At 43.6% G+C, this 23,049-nt stretch overlaps 1 protein-coding gene across 22 annotated transcripts in view; it reads left to right on the plus strand.

Annotated features, from left to right (window-relative positions):
• The window catches only part of MTMR3 (myotubularin related protein 3), a 130,399-nt gene that overhangs the window by 98,616 nt on the left and 8,734 nt on the right, over positions 1-23,049 (plus strand). For all 22 annotated transcript variants that reach the window (XM_032256826.1, XM_032256833.1, XM_032256842.1 and 19 more), the window contains 10 exons: positions 87-183; positions 3,769-3,882; positions 7,954-8,159; positions 8,705-8,836; positions 9,832-9,943; positions 13,485-13,680; positions 14,496-14,681; positions 17,591-17,761; positions 18,988-19,133; positions 20,542-21,943. In XM_032256826.1, coding sequence (XP_032112717.1) covers positions 87-183; positions 3,769-3,882; positions 7,954-8,159; positions 8,705-8,836; positions 9,832-9,943; positions 13,485-13,680; positions 14,496-14,681; positions 17,591-17,761; positions 18,988-19,133; positions 20,542-21,943 — 2,762 coding nt within the window. The remainder of the gene's footprint in view (positions 1-86; positions 184-3,768; positions 3,883-7,953; positions 8,160-8,704; positions 8,837-9,831; positions 9,944-13,484; positions 13,681-14,495; positions 14,682-17,590; positions 17,762-18,987; positions 19,134-20,541; positions 21,944-23,049) is intronic.

Consider the following 23,049-nt stretch of genomic DNA (forward strand, 5'->3'; position numbering starts at 1 on the left):
GTATGTATATTTCTATGTTTTTATTCTACCTGTTTCACAAAATGGTACTCATTTCTTCCTTTCTGGTGTTTATCTTTGGCCTCTAGGGGAGCACGTAACTTCAAGGTTTAAAAACGAGGTGGAGAGAATGGGTTTTGATATGAACAACGCCTGGAGGATTTCCAACATCAATGAGAAGTACAAGTGAGTTATATGGATCCCTGTGGACTGTCTTTCACAGCCAGTGCCTTTGCAGAAACCCCAATTCTCATGTGACAGAACATGTGAACTTAGACTTTTTCTTTGAAATAGTTTTATTTATTAAATCTAAAGGCATGATCTTCAGATTAGTTATTGAACCTTGTTCCAATTGCTGTTATTGGAGTTTGGAAAGTGATTCTTACTTAACAGGATCCTAGAACCTCCCCTTCTACCCCCTTTAGGCCTCTGTTTTTTTTTTCCGGTACATGCATGTCTAGATAATACTGTATTTGCCTGTAGGCAAGCAGTTACCATTTTTCTCATCACCACTTGGCATCACATCAGAGATAGGATCAGTGGTCTTATAAGCAGTGACAGAACATTTATGAACTAGTTTTTGTGACTGTAATTTTACTCCAGGTGCTGTGAAAAAGACATAAGTACAGGTTGAATATCCCTTATCTGAAATTCTTGGAACTGTGTTTCACATTTTGGATTTTTTTCAGGTTTTGGAGTATTTGCATAAATATAATGAGATTATCTTGGGGCTGGGACCCAAGTCTAAACACACAATTTTTGGTCTCATATATACGTTATACACATAGCCGGAAGGTAATTTTATGCAATATTTTAAATGATTTCCTGCATGATGTTTTATACAGAAAGTTTTGACTGTGACTTGACTGTGACACATCACATGAGGTCAGGTGTGGAATTTTCCACTTGTGTCATCATATCAGCACTCAAAGTTCTAGATTTTGGAGCATTTCAGATTTTTGAATTAAAGATGCTCGGTCTGTATTTTGTCCTTTAATATATTGATCTTAAACCAGCTTCACTGTTATGATCATTTAACCATTAAATATGAATGTATCCATTATTTGGCCACATGTGGTGGCTCATGCCTGTAATCCCAGCACTTTGGGAGGCTGAGATGGATCACCTGAGATTAGGAGTTTGAGGCCAGCCTGGCCAACATGGGGAAACAAAGATTAGCTGGGCATGATGGTGCACGCCTGTAGTCCCAGCTACTTGGGAGGCTGAGATAGGAGAATTTCTTGAACCTGAGAGGCAGTGGTTGTAAGCTGAGATTGCACCACTACAATAGATAGAGTGATAGAGTGAGACTCCTTCTAAAAATAAAAAATAGCCATTTAGTCATTACCCTTTTCCTTAAAATGTGTAAGTGCTTTGGTGGGGGAGGACAGTTAACTACTACTATTTTGGTGATCCAAATTTCTATAAAACCAAAAAAAATTGTCCAGGATATTTATATATCTGAAATCTTTAAATATATCCTTCTCCAACATTTCACTGCATCACTAATCTGTGGTCCTTTTCCTTTTAGCTGTCTCAAATTATGATAGCCATTTTCCTGGTCTGTTTGTGGCTAGCCATCAGTGTTTCATTTTTCATTGGAAAAGCTGTAGCTAATTGCTATACATAGTTCTTAATGTGGACCTTCTCCAGGGAGTTAAGAACCCAGGGTGTTTTGAAGAGTTGGGAGCTATAGACTTTTTATACCTTTGCCTATTCTCAGTGAGGAGTCAAAGCAAAGGAGGGTGAAAACTGGTTTAAACTCCCTTAGGCCTCAGGGAGTCTGTGGCTGCATTATGCTTTCCTGAGTGTAACCTGTTAAACTGGAAATTGTTTATCCACAAATAAAGAGGTAGTACATACTGAAGAGCTGAGTACTAGGCAGTGTAGTACCTATAGGACAGTGAACAGAATGTTTAGAAGATGAGCTTCAGTAAAAAAACTGAATTAAGCCAGACTTGTTGGAAAATAATCCCTAATTAATAGGGATTTTAAAAATTAACTTCTTGGAGGGCCAAGATAGGAGGGTTGATTCCACCCAGTTTTGATGGAGTCTCACCCTGTCTCCCAGGCTGGAGTGCAGTGACACATCGGCTCAGTGCAGCCTCTGCTCCCCAGGTTCAAGCAGTTTTGCCTCAGCCTCCCGAGTAGCTGGGATTACAGGCACGCACTACCACGCCTGGCTAATTTTTGTATTTTTAGTAGAGATGAGGTTTCCCCATGTTGGCCACACTGGTTTCAAACTCCTGACTTCAGGTGATCCGCCTGCCTCGGCCTCCCAAAGTGCTGGGATTACAGGCATGAGCTACTGTGCCTGGCCAGAAATTTTTTTAAAAAATGAACTGGGCATGGTGTGGTGCATGCCTGCAGTCCCAGCTACTGGGGAGGTCAGGGCTGCTGTGAGCCATGATTGCTCCACTGCTCTGTAGCCTAGGTAACAGAGCAAAACTGTCTCAAGGAATTTACTAGTTCCACCTCAGAGCCAATCTTTAGAATGTTATCACCCCCATAAGACAAAATGAGGGTTGGGGGGAGGAAACAGCAGGATGTTGAAAGTTCTTCCTACTATGAAGAGTGAGAGCCAGATTTACTCTTGAGTTTAAGACAAAATAAAGGGAATGAGATTTATGGTTACATGTTAGCCATCATTACTGGGTTTTAGCTTATTTTTAGGAGTTTGTAAATAGGTGTTAGGAAGGTTGTATAGCTACTGTTAGTCGTAGCCATTCTGTTTGTTCAGTGGCTTTTAAATTCCTGAGACTCAATCTTCAGGAAATCGAGAACAGGAGAGAGACATTTAGTGCAAAATGATCAAAACCCCCAACTCCTAAGCTATTTTGTGTTTTTCTGCACTTTCCGCTATGTATGGGATAGGCTAGGGCAGGGGGTTGGTGGTGTGGTGGAGTTTGTGTGTTTTACCATTTGGCAATAAGAGGCCTTATTGCCTTCACTATTGAAAAAGAAGACTGGATGATCCAGAAAGAGACATTGTCCTGTAAGTAAAAATCTATTGAAAGTATTGCTTCCCAGGATACCAGCTTGACTGCAGCGAGCATCTTCCCTAATGAAAAAAAAAAGCTTACCCCCCACCCTAATTAATTCTTAAGTATGTTTTATGGAAATTATGATTAATAGCTTAGTCACATTACTAACCTGGTTCAGGGGGACTGAGGTTGTGTATGCAAGTAGGCTGGCTTGTGGTATTGGTTTTGCAGACCCATGGTTGCACCTGTTATCTATAAGGATGATACCCTGTTTGGTTCAAATCACAGAATGAGTTAATCCTGTGAAGTCTCTGGAAACTTGAAATTGTGGGCTTTTGTCCTTCACTGAGGGTCTGGTAGAGCTGACACAGACTCTCAGTTCTGTAGTTAGACTGGGTGCTCATGCAGTTAGAAATAACCTATGTACTTGTTACAGCAGAAGAGTTATAATGGAGTATAAAGAGACTGACCCTCAACTCCCCCTTTTTTTCATTGATAGTTAAGATTGCCAGATTTCCAAAAGGTAGCATCAAGTGGAACAATCCAAGATAGTATCACTCGATATATACACATAAGTAAACATTTAAGGCAAAAAAACCCAAAACAAAATAAACTTATGATAACCCGTTCTGTTGAAACCAGAACTCAAATAAAGCATCTCATTGCCTTTAGCTCTGTGGCAGTGAGATCATTATCCTTGTGCTGGCCCACCTAGTGTTTCTCTGTCTCCTTGTCTCTCCCCGCTTCATCTCCCTCTGACTCTCCCCACTTCTCATCTTCTCTTTAGATTATGTGGTAGCTATCCTCAAGAGCTCATAGTGCCTGCCTGGATCACTGACAAAGAATTAGAAAGTGTAGCAAGTTTCAGGTCCTGGAAGCGCATCCCTGCTGTCGTGTATAGGTAAGTTACACTGGACCAGTCCCAGCTTAGGCTGGTGCTGCTGCCCTGCTGCATGGGGTCTGCTGCCTCTGCTGCTGCTAACCTGGGAAGGGAGGGGAGGGGTCAGAGAACTTTCTAGGCTGTATTGCTAAAGCTTCTCCTCCAGTAACACATCAGTACTGACTGCATTCAGAACACTAGCTGGCGGTTCGTTTGACACAGATAAGGAAGTTTTAGTCGTAAAGTGGCTGGACTTGGTATTTCAAGATCCTTCTTATATTCTGTGAGAAGATAATGTGCTTACTAAGCATTTAGCTTCAGATGTTAGCAGAGCTTTTGGATTGAGAAATACAGAGTTGAGTTAGCTCTGATTGTCTTTGTAGTTGAAACTTTGACATGTGGAAGAACTCTGTTTTGAGAGGAAGCATTTAGGGAAGAAGGCTGGGGCATGACTGGGTAGAAGATTTTAGTTGATCAGAGGCATGAGAGCCAAGGGATGCAAGTTCTAGATGGGGATGGTGGCATGGTGATGGAGCACGGATTTTGGAGTCACAGATCTGAGTTTAGGTATATTCTTACACTCCTTGCTAAGGCACCTTGAATAAGTTCCCTCACCGACCTCAGTCTGTTCCTAATGCACAATGGGAATGATAGTTCTTATTTTGCAGATATGTTCTGGTTCTGAATGAGGGCCTATAAACACTGGGCTTCTGTACCAACATTTGGAGTAGGTTCTGAGCGCTACTTTTATAATTCAGTGAATATCTCTGTTCTCACAGAAACCTGTTAAATTTTAAAGAAGTCATTCCTTCTTATTCTGGAAAGGTTTCGGATGTCATCTCTTTGTAATGTTTACGTTCTTCATTTCGTTTTCCCAGTTTGCCAGCTTTTTGTACTCTCCCTGAGTTGGGCCAATCCAGTGGCTTACAGTTAGAAACTTCATTCCACTGAAATACTGAGATTTTAGGAAGGGATTTGTCTCATTGTGGAATTCCTACAGAGGTAACCAGCTTGTTCATTTAGTCTACTAAAGGCAAATTCTGATGCCTACTCTGAATGGAGAGAGATGGAAAAGTATTTGCTCTGGCCCAGTGGAACCCATTATGTTTTCAATCTCAATTCTCATCACTGTTGTTTTCACACACCCCTAGAAAGGTCAGTTACCAAATTTACCTATCATTCAGATGGTAAGGATGCTACAGGAACTAGAGAGTAGTGAAAGCTGAAAGGATTTATGAGTTTTATCAATGATCAGCTCAGCTGGAATGGGGAAAGCAGCCAGTTGCTGCTCTGGTCAACAGCTGTGTTAGGTATAGTAGCCATGGCATTTGTGGGGATTGCTGACTTTGACTGAAAGGGGGAAGGTACTCTCATTTGCAAAATAAGAGGCTTTAGGTGAATTCTCCCTTTGGGCAGAGAAGCCTAAGAGGGCTGGTTGAAGAAAAACTTTTTAAAATGTAATAAAAATAGGAAGCCCTTTTCTCCCTTCTAAAATTTATTCTAGAGGTCATCACCCTAGGTTTTTTTCTCCTTTTTTTAGAGACACAAGGGGATATATATAAATGAAATTTTTATTTGCAGTTTTTCAAAGAAAGTCTTTCAAAAGATCATAAATGAAAGTTATTGGTGTAGTCCATGTAAAATCAGGCAGGCTTCATGGAACTGGTCTCTGTCTCAGAACATGTGTCTTGTATCACTGAGCTTCAAACTGGGTTGGTTTATTATTTGGGAGCTTTGTAAGGGGTGTGTGGAAGAATGTTTGGGACCCTCCACCATACTCTGCTTTGCCGTCCTAGGTGGCAGGATGCCTGTGACTCTTGACAACCATTTCCTGAATTTAGTTGTCTGTAGACTGTGGTCATGATTCCTGAGGTTGCCAGCAGCAGTTACTTCACAGTACCATGCTGAACCAGTGCTTGATTAGGGCTTTGTCCTACTGTGATGAGAGAGCACTTAATTGGACTTATTACTGAAGGCAGAGATTGCTCTAACACAGCAAGATGGTGTGAAGGGTGTCCATCTGTAGTGCAGTTCACAGCTTTTTCCTTTGTGCATGTGGTGATTATTATAAACTCCTAGATACTTAAGGGACCTTGCCTAAATCTAAGTTGGGATTACTTAATTATGTTTCTATATGAAACTAAAGCATCCTGTGTTTTAGTAGTAAGGGCTTTATCTGTTGGATATAATTTTTATACCCTGCCTGGTTCTGTTAGTGATAGAAATTCACTCCTTTAGTGATTTTTAACTGTAGTGTTTGAGTTATCTTTCATGTAGTCTGAAGCATTTTAGAAGACTGCAGAAAACATAATTGCTTATTGCAATAGCCCAGTTGAAATCTAATAGCTACTGTAATGCAGTGGCCCTTAAAACCCAAGATCCAGGCTGAAGACTGCCATCTACTGGTCCTCTTGGGCACTGCTGGGAAGCATTGAGGAAGGAGGATGCTCAGGAAAGGCCCAGCCAGCCTCCTGTGCAGGGTGTGGAGTCATTCAGCTCAGTGGTTGCCCAGCCAGCACCTGTTACTGCTACGAGGCATTTTATAAAGAATCGTTGAGGTTTTATTTCTATTTTGGCCCCATTCAACACATGAGCCAGTTGAGCATGTTGGCAATACGCAAGTACTTACAGCTACTTCTCTCCCTGGGAGGGAGAATTTTAAAACTACAAGCAAACTGGTGATTTCAGTGGAATTTGATTAGTGCCAAAATTAGTTTGTCTTGTAAGTTTGAGTGTTAAAAACAAAAAATTGTAGTACATTTTCATCATCCCAAAAACCCATTCACAGGGCACTGAGACACCCTAGCCCTGAATAATTAAGATGTCCAATGAATAAAGCCCCCACTACTAAAACTAAAATTGCCTCAGTTTTATATAGAAACATAATCGTTTTAAGTAACCCTCACTTAGAATTAGGCAAGCTCCCTTAGGTAACTAGGTGTTTCTAATAATCACCACATGCACAAATCTTTCTATATAGATTTACCTGTTCTGGATACTTCATGTAAATTGTCATACAATAAGTGGCCTTTTGTGACTGACTTCTTTCACCTGGCATAACCTATTTGAGGTTCAGTATCCTAGCTACTCCTCTTTACTGCTAAGTAATGGAATTTTTCTAACTTTTTATTGGTTAAAATTGCCTAACTAGGAAAAGTCTGGGTCATAATGGCCCCTGAAAGTAGACTGTATGATTTCTGGTCTCTATTGGAAGAGGATATGTCAGAATATGGTTTCCGAGGTCGATGTTCTTCCTCTCTTACTATGAGTCTGAGGAAGGGTAGCTGGCTCACTGAGCTATCTGCTTATAATAAGAGCAGTTTGTGACTCATGAAATCTCAGGAGATTTTATAAAGTAGTTCACTGTAGGCCAGGTAAATGTTTTACTCCCAGAGGTGGGCTCTTGGTTCAGCATTAAAAAGGAAGCAGATTTCATTATTCAGTAGCAGAATTACCATAGTATCTGTAGACTTAGCAAAAATAAAGTAATATTTGTAACTTAGAGTACACATTAATTCTTTTTGGTTTTTTGGAAACGAGGTCTTGTTCTGTCACCCAAGCTGGAGTGCTGGAGTATAGTGGCACAATAATAGCTTTCTGCAGCTTCAGCCTTCTAGGTTCAAGGGATCCTTCCACCTCCGCCTCCTGAGTAGCTGCAGCTATAGGCATGTGCTACTGTGCTTGGCTAATTTGTAAAAAAATTTTTGTAAAGATGGGGTCTCACTGTGTTGTTCATGCTGGTCTTGAAGTCCTGGGCTCAGCGATCCTCCCACCTCAGCCTCCCAAAGTGCTGGGGATTGTGAGCCTCTATGCCTGACTCCTGTTAGTAATTTTTGGGGTAACTTTGCAGGTATCTCTGTGATGGTATGATAATTGAGAAAGACACACAGGTTTTATTGTTTATTCTTGTTGGGTGTGTAAGATTTCTACCGTCTTTAATACTGAGAGGACTTGAAGCTGACCCAACACTTAACCTAGAATTAGACTGTTCATTAAGGCACTTAAAGTCTACTGCTTTAACTTTGTGTGAGTACAGGGCATCTGAATGGGGGCCCCTGGGATGGGTACAGTTGTCTCTTGTTCCCCACACAGGCACCAGAGCAATGGAGCTGTCATTGCCCGCTGTGGACAGCCGGAGGTTAGCTGGTGGGGCTGGCGAAATGCAGATGATGAGCACCTGGTACAATCAGTAGCCAAAGCTTGTGCCTCTGACTCCCGATCGAGTGGCAGCAAGCAGTCAACTAGGAATACTTCTCGAGACTTTCCCAATGGGGGAGACCTTTCTGATGTGGAGTTTGGTAAGGTGCTCCCTGGACCCATGGCAGTAATTTTTATAGCATCTAAGAACCTTTTCTTGAAATGGCCTTTTCCTTAGAAGACACAGATTTAGTTTTATAGAAGTGAAAATGCAGAGCTTCACTTGATGGGATTGCCTGATCAGAAGACCCTTTGTTTCAAACCTCAATCAAGATATTAGTGTTTGTTGTCTTTCTTGCCATTGTGACAAAAATGGAGTGTTGATGTAATTGGGGACTTGAAGTATCTGCAGACCATGGGGGGAAGTGCCAGGCTTCACGAAAGGATGACAGATGTAGAAATGAAGTATAAGAGACTGGGCTATGTAAACCTCATGTGTACTCTGGGACTCGGTTTTGGACAATAAATCCTCCTCGTCTTTCATAAGAAGCCAAGATAGAAAATAAACTGAAGAGGAAAGACCTATGTGTCAAGGGTTTTGGTTAGAAGATTTCATTTTACTGAGCCTTTTTTGTGTCATAAGATGTACTTGTGGGTCTAATTCTTCACATTTCATTTAGTGTGCCCCCTCCCTCCATGTCCCTAGATTCTTCTCTGTCAAATGCTTCAGGAGCAGAGAGTTTAGCCATCCAACCGCAGAAGCTTTTGATCTTGGATGCACGCTCCTATGCAGCTGCTGTGGCGAACCGAGCCAAAGGAGGAGGCTGCGAATGCCCAGGTGAGGTATATGGTGCTTTGTTGCCCATACTTTATCCTTGTGAGGGCAGCCCATGCCCAACTGAGACTTAGTTCTCAATTTGAAACGAGTAGCAAGCCATATTCTTCATCTGTCCTGTCGTGAGAGTGCCAAGCTGCTCTTTGGATTCTTGACACCGTATGTTCTTTTCTGAGGAGAAATGGAGGAGGAGGTGCAGTGAAGTCACATAATCTTCCTTCTTTGTGCCAATTTTTAGGTGGTAAGGAAAGCAGATCTTCCTCATAATAAGGCCTGTTCATGTTTGGAAGCTGCTCTTTAGTGGGCTCAATTTCTCAGCTGTCTAAAAGCTTTTTGTTGCCTTTGACAGAGGGTATGCTCCTCACTGGCCTTGTAGCAAACTCCTCCGTGGCTCCTCCTTAGAAAACCTGGGGTGAAAATTGGAACAGTAAACATAGAACCCTGGTAAGGTGCCTCTGTCCTAAACTGTAACACCGTTACTGTTGGAATGCTAGCTTTCCCCAAGGAAGGACCCCTCCCCTCCCACCCAGTGCCAGCAGTGTGCTTATGGCACAGAAAGAGGCACCAGGCTGTTTGTGGTCTAAGCTGGTAATTGAAAGCAGCTGTACCAAGGTGAAATTTGAATGCGTGAAAGCATTGTTCTGCCAGGTTCTTTTCAAAGAGATTCCAAAGCCACAAGTTAGATAAGGCCCAAGAAGTAAAGCCAGAGTGAGATCAAAGTAGGCCTTTCTTTTAAAAAAATAAGTTTTTATTTTATGTCAGTAGCTTCTTTACAAATCTAACCTTCCCTTTTTACCCTTTTCAAAAAGATAGTTAAAATTCAATCACTGTGTTCCTCTTATTATAAAGGATCGGGCTAATAGGCATCTCAAAACATTTCAGTTTCATTAATCAGAAGCTGCAGTGGGTTTGTTTTATAGCTAGTTTGTTTCTTTTAAATTTGGCCATGTGGGCTTTAAATTCAACATATTTGTATTCTTTTTATTGTTACTCTCCAGAATATTACCCGAACTGTGAAGTTGTGTTTATGGGGATGGCAAACATTCATTCTATTCGGAGGAGTTTTCAGTCTCTGCGGTTGCTGTGCACTCAAATGCCAGATCCAGGAAAGTAAGTCCTTAGCCTTGGCTTTCATTTTGCATCGCTCTTAAAAAAATCAGTTTTCTTCTTTCCTTGAACTAATGGGGAAAAAAAAATTAGCTTGGAGCAGGCTTTCTTTCTGTTTCTTGGTAAACTTCAGTTACCAGCCCAGTCTCTGACCCAGTGTCTCCTTCCTGGTCAGAGGTATGGCAGCACGGAGGAAGAGTTGGGGAGAATATACAGCCCTTTGAAAAGTTTTAAAATCTGCAGCACAGAAGAAATCTCAGTCATCAAAACAGAAGCACTGCCTTACTGTTTGTCCTGGGACCTTTCCCTTCCACATCATCTTTAGCCCAAAGTAATTTAATTCTTCAGTTTCTGATGTCCCACATTGATAGTTACCTGTTGTGAAATGGGATGTTTTATCATAAAAGATCAGAATTTATTCATGTTCTGAAGGGGTTAAAGTTGCCATTAGGTCAATTCCTTTTACATTTGCTTTCAGTTTCTAAACTATTCTTATTTATTAAGAACATTAATCATGATTTTTATTGCTTATTAAATATGAATGGCTGGCATTTGCAGTGAGGAAGGTGAAATAATACCTTCTCCAGTGATACTGATTGACTGTAAGATAAATTAGGAAGAATGCTCTGTAAAACAAAAATGGACAGATAAATATTTAAAAGTCCTGTTTTACTATTTCAGGAAGCCAGAGATACGGTGCCAGAGAAGACAGCATTTTCTTTTTTCTAGTATTTGTGCTGGAGCCCATAGTTGTTTCCCTGGGTTTTATTCAGTGGATCTCATGATCACATCAAGTTTTACTGCATTCTTCATTTGATTTATTAAATCAGATGCTGCCTAAACCACTTATACTGACTGCCAGTAGCAAATGATTAAATTCATCGTAGTTGTAATCAGTCCAGAGTATGAAGCAGTGTCCTTTGGGGAAAGCCTGACCGAAGAATTGAGCTTGCTGCCTCCTTTGGGGATTAGCCATTTGCATTTGCTATACAGTTCCAGGTCCTAGCACTTTCTTCCCTAGGGTGGTGTGTAGGAGTCTTGCTAAAGACCCAGTGGATCTGCCACAAACTGTGTGACCTTGGCCAAGGGGCTTAATTACTGTATATCTCAGTTTTCCTGTCTATAAAATGAAAGATGTAATCAACACGACATGATCTCCAATACCTTCCATATATTAAAATTCTTAAAGAGCTGTCAGAGTCAAAAAGATATAATTAGCCCTCACCTGGTCCACTTAAAGGTCTTAGAGATTTTATTGAAGGTAATGCTTTTATGTATTTGGCAGCAAATCATAATGCTGCACTGAAGTCTCCCTCATGGATAAAAAGCAGCTATAGCAGTGATGGGACAGCTGAAAGTAGGCCCCCTGGCCTGTGTTTGGGGTTGTGGAAGATGAGGGGATAGTAGGCTTCTGGTGCAGGTTGATAATAGGACAAGGGAATGGGGAGTCTTTCAGCAGCCCCTCCCTGGCTGGCAGATTTTTGGAGCACATCTTTTTTAGTCACAGACAACATCTGGTGGTATTAAATAATAGTTAGGTTCAAGAGAACCTCACACTGGTTCTCTTGTTTACCATTTATTCAGGGGCTAGGAGATAATTTAGTATTTGTTCTCCTAAGCCTTATCTTTTAGTTCCTTTCAAGAATATGTGAAGAATGAAAATTAACAGTTGATCCATCAGGAAAAAAATGTTCTCAGGTACCTGCTAGGAAATAGAAAGTCTTAAGATTGGATTTTTAGCCATAACAGACTTACAGTTCATTAAACGGTGGGACTCCCTACTGTATGCTAGGCTCTGTGCTGGGGGTACAGTTATGACTAAGACATAGTGTTAGCCTTCTGAGGAGTCACAATCTGGTTGGTAATCCAAACAAATGCATATAAAACCAATACTTATGCACTGCATTGTTTTCTGTTTGCCTGGAAAGACCCCCATCTCCTTAGACTATCTAAGAATTCATACTTATTCTGCAAGGTTTAGTCGGCCTTTATAACCTTCCCAGAGTCCCCTGACAGAAGTCTTTATTCCTTCCTCTGACTCATTGTTTGAAAGGCTTGATTTGTGATTTTAACTACAAATCTGATCACATTTGGGAAAAATTGGAACTTTTTTTTTTTTTTTTTTTTTTTTTTTTAAGGGAGTAGGAGGGGTGAGGGAAATCACAGGAAACAAAATTTCAACACAGTTAAAAAAAAAAAAAATGTGTGATTAGCTTGTGATTGCTCCCCAGGGGCAGATAGCAAGGGCTAATATTCCTAAAGGTCTTTTTTTAAAACTTTTTTATTTTTAGACAGAGTCTCGCTCTGTTGCCCAGGCTGGAGTGCAGTGCCGCAATCTCAGCTCACTGCAACCTCCACCCAGGTTCAAGTGATTCTCCTGCCTCAGCTTTCCGAGTAGCTGGTATAACAGGCACATGCCACCATACCCAGCTAACTTTTTTTTGTCTTTTTTTTTTTTTTTTTTTTCCTGAGATGGAGTCTTGCTCTGTCACCCAGGATAGAGTGCAGCGGTGTATGATCTTGGCTCACTACAACCTCCGCCTCCCGTGTTCAAGCAATTCTCCTGCCCCAGCCTCCCAAGTAGCTGGGATTACTGGCACCTGCCATCATGCCTGGTTAATTTTTGTATTTTTGTAGAGATGGGCTTTCACCATGTTGGCCAGGCTGGTCTTGAACTCCTGACCAGCCTTGGCCTCCCAGAGTGCTGGGATTACAGGCATGAGCCACCACACCTGGCCTAATTTTTTGTTTTAGTAGAGATGGGGTTTCAGCATGTTGGCCAGGCTGGTCTTGAACTCCTGACCTCAAGTGATCCGCCTACCTCAGCCTCCCAAAGCGCTGGGATTACAGGCATGAGCCACTGCCACCTGGCCCCTAAACGTCTTTCAAAAAAAGGATCTTCTTATAGCCCTGCTGAATCCAGTCTGTGTTGAGCCCAGGAACATTATGTGGCCATTGGGTGTAGTAATTTGCGTGAATATAAATCATCAGATTGGGCCCATCTGGTTTTAGTAAACATTTACAGAGATAGGTGTTACAGTCTGGGTCATAGGCAATGTTGTGTATACCATTCTTGTATATGGCGTCCAGCTTATATCTCAGATCTATTTGTATTCATGAGTTTTTCTTTTTTTTCTTTTTTTTTTTGGAGAACTTGTTGAACATAGTTACTGATTATTAAATATCTTCTGTTTTACATCTCAGAAGTGGCTACATTTCCTTCAAGGAGAAGGTTTCAGAAAGAGCCACTTTTCCGAACTGAAAAATGTCAAATATTTTGTCTGGGAAATAACCCATACAGATTTTGGAACAAAAGGTGGTCCTATTAATTGCAGCCCCTGTTTCTAAGCCTCTTCTCTATTGTATAGTAGGGCTTGGGTCTCATCCTGATACATGCTTTATAAACACACAGGCTTTTTTTATTTTGGCAGTGTTATATTTGGAGAGAGAAATCTTTGGGAATTACTTTGTAATTTGACAAGCTTGAGCATGATGCAGTAAATTGTAAAAATCAGCATTTTCTAATCGCCTCCTGTTTTTATAGTTGGCTGTCAGCTCTTGAAAGCACAAAATGGCTCCATCACTTGTCTGTGCTTCTGAAATCAGCACTTCTGGTAGTGCATGCTTTGGATCAGGATCAGCGGCCAGTGCTAGTGCACTGCTCAGATGGCTGGGACCGCACCCCCCAGATTGTGGCACTGGCTAAGCTCTTGCTGGACCCTTATTACCGAACCATAGAGGTGAGTGCATCCAGATAGTAGGAGCTGGTACTTGAGGATGAGCGGGGTGGGGTGGGAGGGTAATATCACACCCCTCAGGAGTGATATTACCAGTTTTGGGGGTGGTGATTAGGTTAAAGAAAGTGAAATTTCTGTTTTGATTATTTTTTCCTTTATATTATGAGCTAAATTGTGGTTTCTCTTACAGTTCTTGCATCTCTTAAAATGGGGCAGATGTTGGGTAACAAGGTATTGAGAATACAGCCATATTTTCCTCTGCAGTCTATCTACTTAGAAAACTTTCTAGCTACCTCATGAAAATGAGGTGTCTGTAAAAGGATATTGGCATGCTAGCTATTACCACAGAGTGTCCTGTGGAGAAGCAGCTCTACTCTGAAATAACTATCTGTTGGGTTAAAGATGAAAGAAAAATCAAAGTATCCTAAAATATATGCAAATACTTACTAAACCTGGGGTGTGGAAGGATTTTGCAAATTTGACTTTGTTAGTATAACACCAGAGGCAGAAATGTTGAAAGAGAAATTGAGGGGAAAAGTGTGGTTTTATATAGTGAATTCAAGAGGCTAAAAATACAAACAGATTCAAGAAAGGCTTAGATAAACACAGTTAGTACCATTTCAGTCATCATGGAATAGAGTTCAGGGAATTGGGAAATTTCCTTAAGTGTGTGCCTCATTAGGGATAGAGCAAAGGCAAGGCGAGGTGGGCTTTCTGGGAGGCTATTAGAAGGGATTGCTTTCTGTGACACCAGGCTCGGGACTGTCACAGTCTGGATAGTCTAGCACAATTGGTCTCTCCTGGGTGCTTCCCTGCAGGGTTTCCAGGTCCTCGTGGAAATGGAGTGGCTGGATTTTGGCCATAAATTTGCTGACCGGTGTGGTCATGGGGAGAACTCGGATGATCTGAATGAACGTTGCCCAGTGTTTCTGCAGTGGCTTGACTGTGTTCATCAGCTTCAGAGGCAATTTCCTTGCTCTTTTGAGTTCAATGAAGCATTCCTTGTGAGTTTCTTCATTTTGGGGACCTTCTCAATTTGAAGGAGGGTCAGTACAAATGTTAGTGGGCCAGTTCTCACATGAAACTGTACAGCCTCTTTAGAATTTAATAGAGGTGATTTTTTTTCCTGTTTCTATTTTTTTAAGTAAATAGTTTTACTATTTACTTTTCAAAAAGAGAAAATCCAGGTATGCCAGGTTTGCATGAAGTCCTTGAGTTGTTTTAAACTTAAGTTTTTTTTTAAAGGGATGGTAGAAACCCTAAATAGCAGTTAGAAATAGAAGCAATCAGAATGTCTGGACCATGCTTCCTCCAGTTCTTCTGCCAGACCCCCTATGTCTGTGTTGCGCTGTCTGCACCCTCTCCTTTGACGGAGGGTGCACTATCCTTGTCCTCTTCCAGCCCCTCTGTCCACCTGCACAACAGCTCTCATTCCCTCTCATCTGCTGCGCTGCTGGCTGGCTCCAGCATTTCTCTTCTCTGTCTTCTGCATCAGTGCGTTCGTTTCCCTCTCTACCAGAGCATGACCTTCAGCATGAAAATGTGGCATTGTGTCTCCCATCTTTTCAAAACCCATTCTTGGTCCCGCATTTACCTCTAGCCATCATCCCATTTCTCTTGTTCCCCTTTACAGCAGAGCTCCTCAAGTTTTCTGTCCTTGCTTTGTCAAATTCCTCTTTCCATTCTCTTAAACCCACTTCAATCAGGCATTCACCCCACCGCTTTACCAAAGCTGTTCTTGTCAAAATGACCAGTGACCTTCATGTCACTAATCCAGTGATGAGTTCTCAGTCTTCATCTCTTTGATCCATCATTACCATTTGACATAGTTTAACCAGTTCTTCCTTGAAATGCTGTCTTCACTTGACTTGTAGCACTTCCTTGCTCTTAGTTCTCCTCTTAGCTTACTGGCTGGTTGTTTCTGCCTCCCTTGCTGATTCCTTTAAATCCCACCAGTTCTTTTTTTTTTTTTTTTTTTAGATAATGTCTCACTGTGTCTCCCAGGCTGGAGTACAGTGGTATGATCATAATTCACTGCAGCCTCAACCTCGTGGACTCAAGGGATTCTCCCACTTCAGCCTCCCCAGTAGCTGAGACCACAGGCACATGCCAATATGCCTGGCTAATGAAAAAAATTTTTTTTTTGTAAATAGACATGGAGTCTCACTGTGTTGCCTAGGCTGGTTTCAAACCTCCCACCTTGGTCACCCAAAGGATTATAGCTATAAGCTACCCCCCAGTTCTAAATGTTGGAATGCCCCATTGCCCAGCCTCCAGGCTGCTTCTCCATCTATACTTCTAAGTATTTCATTCATTCTAGTGGCTTTAATTGCCATCTATATGCTGATGAGTCCCACATTTATACACCTTCAGCTTAGACCTCTCCACTTCAGCCTCACATATCTAATATGACTACTAAGTATCTCCACTTGGCTGTCTTAATGTTATTTCAGACTTAATAAATGCAAAACTTAATTCTTCTTTTTTGAGACAGCATCTCACTGTCACCCAGACTGGAGTATAGTGGCACAAACACAGCTTACTGCAGCCTTGAACTCCCAGAGTCAAGTGATCTTCTCACCTTAGCCTCCTGATTAGTTAGGACTGCAGGTGTGCACCACTGTGCCTGGCTGATATTTTTATTTTTGTAGAGATGGGGTCTTGCTTTGTTGCCCAGGCACATCTAAAACACCTGGGGTCAAACAATATCCTCCTACCCCAGCCTTGCAAAGTGCTGGTATTACAGGCATGAGTCGCCGCACTTGTCCAAAACTTTATTCTTAATTTCTGTGTTTCCTCACAGAAATTTGATCTTCCAAACTTGATCTTCCAGAAGTCTCCTCTCTCACCATATGGCATTTCCATCCCTCCTTTTGTTTAGGGCAAAATTCTTTGTCATCCCCAAGTCTCTTTCTTTTATCTTTCACAGTCAGATTCTACAGCTCTGCTTTCAAAATATGTCTAAAACCTGATTATTTATTGCCACCTTTACTGGTACCACACTGGTTCAGGCCACCATCATCTCCTACCCCAATTGAGTCATCCCAGCATAGAGTCTCTTCTAAAACATAAGACAGACTGTGTCATTCCTTTGCTTAAAAACCTTTAGTTACATTTTACACAAAGTAAAAGCCAAAGTCCTTAAAGTGGCCTCCAGGGCCTTCCTAGAGGTTACCTCTCTCGGTTCATTTCCTACCATTCTCCCTCTTGTGCAGTCTCCTTTAGTTACACTTGCTGCACCTCAGAAATTGCAAGCATGTGCTTACCTCAAGGCCATTGCACATGTGGTTGCCCCTGCCTGGAGTGCTTCCCCTTAGATACCCACATACCTGCTCTTTCATGTTCATTGGGTCCCAGCCAGTGAGGCCATCCTGCACTGCCCCATACATATCCTGTCCATCTCAGTCTGCCTTGTTCTCCATAGCACTGGTCACTCTTCACCTATGACTAGAGCAAGCTCTGTGAGGGCAGAAGAGTTTGCTGGTCATTGCTGCATGTCCAGCATCTTAGTCATGTCTGGGGCATGTGAAATGCTGAATAATTTGTCAAATGAACAAGTAGTGTTATAAGTATCCTCTCAGCTCAGGCTTGAGGTGTACACTGACATGCTCCTGTACCCAGTTCATATGCTCTGGCGCTTGTGTGGGCGGCTGTTAATTCAGAATCTCAGACTGTTTATCAGGGAAGCTAAGAGGAATGAGAGTACCAATAATCTTGTCTTTGACTCGGTTGGGGTTGGGTCCTGGAATCGGTGGTGTGAGGAAGAGGAGGCTACTGCATGGCTTACTGGGTTCCCCTGTCCTGACAGAGTAAAGTATTCTCAGGGATGTCAGGATAAGGTGGCTCAGCTGAGCTGACCTCTCAGAGAATGCATGCCTGATTGCTTAATTTGTGCTTCATTGGACTCCTATAGGTGAAACTGGTGCAGCACACCTATTCCTGCCTCTTTGGAACATTCCTGTGCAACAACGCCAAGGAGAGAGGGGAAAAGCATACTCAGGAACGGACATGTTCCGTGTGGTCGCTTCTTCGGGCAGGCAACAAGCCTTTCAAAAATCTACTGTATTCTTCTCAATCAGAAGCCGTATGTATCCTTCAGCCTTTCCACTATGGTCAGCAGAAGGGTTTGGGGGTTGGTGACATGAGAGCCTTTTTGAGTAGTGACTGTTTTTGTGAAGGCATCTCTACTGTCTCTGGATGGATTGGTTCCATTTTTCCCCTGCGATTCTGTCCTGAGGAAGGCCTGCTTCTGATGATCTGATGTGTTTCTGATGACTACTTGCTGAGGGTGGTTTGGTTTAACACAGATCTCTACTTTGCCACCCTAGACATGAATCTTTTTTGGCTCTGCCTCCAGAGCTTATTTCTAGCATGTTTTGTCTTATGGGAGAGGCACTTAAGTTGCTTCCTGATGTACTGATAGCTCAGAAAGAGCTGCCACCAGGCCCCCAGCACCCTCCCAGTGTCAGTAAGCAATGATATCCCCCATAACTTCCATCTCAGAGAAGGAACACAGAAAATTGTGTTTGACATTGGTATGTGTGTCTGTCTGTCTGTGATTCTCTGCTCACATGAAGAGCTGGCAGGGCAGGGCTTTTAAGACTTTGTTCCCTAAAGGAATGAATGCCTTCTGTTAAGCAAAGAAAAGGAGGCATATAGACCTGTGTGTGAGTTTCATAGTAATGTTATCTTTGTCAGAATGCATCCTAAACCCTAAAGAAATGAAAAGGAGGCTAATCAGAGTTTATATGGATTTCCTGGACTATTAATATGGTTCTCATTACATTTAAGTAGTCAAAGAAAAGATTTAAGCTGCTTGTCTCTCCCATGCAATGTGCCTTCTGGGGAAGTAGAAAAATTTCCTTCTTTTCACATGATTAATTTAAATGAGCCTATAAAATGGGTGTGACAGTGTCTCCTGAAGCCAAGCTTCTGTGCCAGCTGGATGGACAATCACCATGAAAGTGAGTAACAGAATGACTCACTTTCTTAGGCAGTAAAAGCAACAAATCAAGCCAATGAAAGTCAGTCATTGAAGGTGACCTAAGAAATAACTATTAATGAGAAAGGGATCTAAAACAATCTTCTAGATTTTCATGCTCTCAAGAGGAAAATGTTGGCCATATAAAATGTCTAGTCCTGTACTGGTCCTCTTGGGATAGACCTGCATCCACTGGTGCTGCCTCTTCGTGGAGATCCTGTCAGCCCTGTTGGGTATTCCAGCTGGGTACTCGCTCTTGATCCTCATTTCCAGATATCCTAGAAGACTCACTGGGACATATTTAAACTTGTGTCCTCCCCCCTCCTCAGGTGCTGTACCCTGTGTGCCATGTGCGTAACCTGATGCTGTGGAGTGCAGTGTACCTGCCCTGCCCATCCCCAACCACCCCTGTGGATGACAGCTGTGCGCCATACCCAGCACCAGGCACCAGCCCTGATGATACCCCCCTGAGCCGGTGAGCCCAGGGGTGATGCCACAGGCCTGACAGCCTGTGTGTGGGTATATTCCCGTGTTGGGGCATGTCCAGGGATGGTCAGAGATCATGTTGTTATCTGGGTCCACAGCATCTTTCTTAGATGTCTGCAATTTTTTCAGGGAAGGTATAAGTGTTTCTGGGTTACAAGGCTGTAAGAGCCTTGTTTCTGGGAGTGAATTGGGCCCTGTTGCTTCATGGTTCTTTTGTATGCACTGAGCAGCTCCTCAGTGATAGAGCAAATCCTTTGGGTTTTCTGTGACCCCCTAGTTTGTGTTTTCCCCACCGCTCTGTGCTCCTGCCTATTTACCATGATTTGTCTTCCGAGGCTTAAAAGGCAGATGCTGTCAGGTAATAGAAAGTTTAGCTTTGGGCCAGGCTTAGTGGCTGATGCCTGTAATCTTAGCATTTTGGGAGCTGAGGCAGGAGGATTACTTGGGCCCAGGAGTTCCAGACCGGCCTAGGCAACATGGTGAGACCCTGTTTCTACCTAAAATGCAAAACCTAGCCAAGTGTGGTAGCACATACCTGTAGTCCCAGCTACTTGGGAGGCTGAGGCAAGTGGATTGCTTGAGCCTGGGAGGTGGAGGTTGTTGCAATGACCCAAGATCCATTGCATTCCAGCCTGGATAACTGAGCAAGACCTTGTCTCAAAAAAAAAAAAAAAAAAAAAATTGGCTTTGTCTCTTGAGAATTAGCTTTATTAAATTCAGAATGATAGATAACACATTAATTTAAAATACTGTAATATTAAGAAACACCAGTGCTACTTTGCCATCCGCTGAGAAACACAGCAGCATCATGAAGAACGTCTTTTGAAAACAGCATTTGCAGGCCGGCCGCAGTGGCTCACACCTGTAATCCCATCACTTTGGGAAGCCGAGATGGGCAGATCACCTGAGGTTAGGAGTTCAAGACCAGCCTGGACAAAATGGTGAAACCCCCCATCTCTACTAAAAATACAAAAAAATTAGCCAGGCATAGTGGCACACACCTGTAGTCCCAGCTACTCGGGAGGCTGAGGCAGAATTGCCTGAACCTGGGGGGCAGATGTTGCAGTGAGCTCAGATTGCACCACTGCACTTCAGCCTGGGCAACAGAGTGAGACTGTCTCAAAAAAAGAAAGAAAATAGCATTTGCTGTTAGCTCATTTGTATGTATGGGGCCTAGGGTGGAGGCAGTGTGAGAGGAGATCTGCACACTAGGAAAAGGACTTGCTCAGGAGCTTTGCTGCTCCAGCAGTCTAGGCTTTGCTCCAGAGATGCTGCAGCTCCATGAGTAGCTGTAATGGACCCAATTATGAAACAACTGCTTGTTAAACCCTATGGTCTCCTACTTCCCTGAAAACACCTTCCAAGATTCTCATTTCTCCCAAATTCCTTTCCTTTAGGCTACCAAAGACTAGATCATTTGACAATCTGACCACAGCCTGTGACAACACAGTGCCTCTGACCAGCCGGCGCTGCAGCGACCCCAGCCTGAATGAGAAGTGGCAGGAGCACCGGCGCTCGCTAGAGCTGAGCAGCCTGGCTGGCCCTGGAGAGGATCCCCCTTCTGCTGACAGCCTGGGGAAGCCCACCAGAGTGCCGGGCGGTGCTGAACTTTCTGTTGCAGCTGGAGTAGCTGAGGGGCAAATGGAGAACATCTTGCAGGAGGCCACCAAAGAGGAGAGTGGAGTAGAGGAGCCTGCTCACAGGGCAGGCACTGAGATGCAGGAGGGTAAAGAGGACTCCCTCTTAGAAAAGGAGAGCAGGAGGAAGACACTTGAGGCCTCAGCCATTGGACTTCACCAAGACCCAGAACTGGGTGATGCTGCTGTGAAGAGCCATCCGGGCATGAGCCTGCCTCTGTTTTCACAGGGTATTTCTGAACAGCAGGGTGGGCACAGTGTTCTCCTCAGTTCTCTCCAGGTCCCCGCCAGGGGAGAGGATTTTCTGGAGGACCCTGTGGAGCAGTTTCGAACAGAGGAGATTACAGAGGGTAGGGAGGAAGCAGTTCTTCCAATCCCAGTAGGTGCAAAGGTTGGCTATGGTACCTCACAGTTGTATTCTCTGCTGTCTTCCCAAGTCCATTTTGAGACCAGAGGACCAAACGTGGATGGTTCCACAGACATGTTGGAAGATAAGGTGAAGTCAGAAAGTGGGTCCGAAGGCCATGATAGACCTTGCCTTGTGAATAGTGGCAAGGACATGCTTCCCCAAACCATGGAACCCAGCCCTTCAGAGACAAGCATGGTTGAGAGGCCCCAAGTAGGGTCTGTAGTGCACAGGACTTCCCCTGGCAGCACTCTCAGCCTGACACGTTCCCCTTGTGCCTTGCCTTTAGCCGAATGTAAAGAGGGGCTTGTGTGCAACGGTGCCCCAGAGACTGAAAACAGGGCCTCAGAGCAGCCCTCAGGTCTTAGCACCCTCCAGAAGTACCCCACACCCAATGGGCACTGCGCCAATGGGGAGGCTGGTAGGAGCAAGGACTCACTGAGCTGTCAGCTGTCTGCTATGAGCTGCAGCTCTGCCCACTTACACTCGAGGAACTTGCACCACAAGTGGCTGCATAGCCACTCAGGGAGGCCATCTGTAACCAGCAGCCCCGACCAGCCTTCCCGCAGCCACCTGGACGATGATGGCATGCCAGTGTACACAGACACGATCCAGCAGCGCCTGCGCCAGATTGAGTCAGGCCACCAGCAGGAAGTAGAAACTTTGAAGAAACAAGTCCAGGAGCTGAAGAGTCGCCTGGAGAGCCAGTATCTGACTAGCTCGCTACGCTTCAATGGAGACTTTGGGGATGAGGTGGTGAGTAGGCTGTGGTATTCCTAGCTGCCCAAGGAGATAGGGCACACTGAGGCTGAGTGCCCTTGGTGCCCAGGGGGCATGGTGATTGGTACAGGTTGTTAAAGGATTGGAAAGGTCCAGAGTAGCCCTGTGACGAGGCTGGAGATGAACCTCCTCCACAGTGATGGCAGCCTGCCTGTTTTCTGCTCTGCTTACTTTCCGCAGATGTCCTGTTGAGGCCATTAGAGAGGAAGAGACTGAGCCTGCACTCCATGGTTGATCAGATCTCTCAGACAGGGGATCACAAGTCTTCAGAAGGGCTTGAACCCATGGGCAGAGTGACATCTGTAGGGCAATGCCAAGTTATTCCTGTCAGATTTTAGTGCCTGTTCTACCTTAGTAACTACAAAGTATTAGCCCTTCCAGACGTGGGCTATAGTTCTGAAGGTTTAGTTCTTTTTCTTTTTTTTTTTTTCCAGATGGAGTTTCACTCTTGTCACCCAGGCTAGAGTGTAGTGGCGTGATCTCAGTTCACTGTAACCTCCACCTCTTGGGCTCAAGCGATTCTCCTGCCTCAGCTTCCTGAGTAGCTGGGATTACAGGCATGAGCCACCATGCCCAGCTAATTTTTGTATTTTAAGTAGAGACAGAGTTTCACCATGTTGGCCAGGCTAGTCTCCAACTCCTGACCTCAGGTGATCTACCCACCTCGGCCTCCCAAAGTGCTGGGATTACAGGCATGAGCCACTGTGCCCAGCCAAATGTAGTTCTTTTTAAACAAATATTTATACCCACCCCGTGGCAGATGCTGGCAGTAGAAATGGAGAGAAGGACTGGTTTCTAGCACTGTTGAGGAGTTAGGTCTGATGGGGTTGGGGGCTGTAAACAGGGGTACCAGAGTGGGGGTTCTTAAGGAGGTGCTTTCTTTTCTGGGTGGACTTGACTCAGGCCATTCAAGTACAAGTGTGAGCCTGGCTCTCAAGTGGTCAGCGTACATTAAAGGCGGGCACATCCAATGACTTTCAATTCAAAGTGACTTCTTGGCTTTTCCTTCATGCTAATGATAGTTTCTCATGTTCTCAGAGAATCCTTCCAAGAAAAGGAGGGCATGCTGAAAGCACTCAGCT

Source organism: Sapajus apella, unplaced genomic scaffold, assembly GCF_009761245.1.
Source record: "Sapajus apella isolate SASKATOON/1434 unplaced genomic scaffold, GSC_monkey_1.0 scaffold95, whole genome shotgun sequence".
NCBI classification, from domain to species: domain Eukaryota; kingdom Metazoa; phylum Chordata; class Mammalia; order Primates; family Cebidae; genus Sapajus; species Sapajus apella.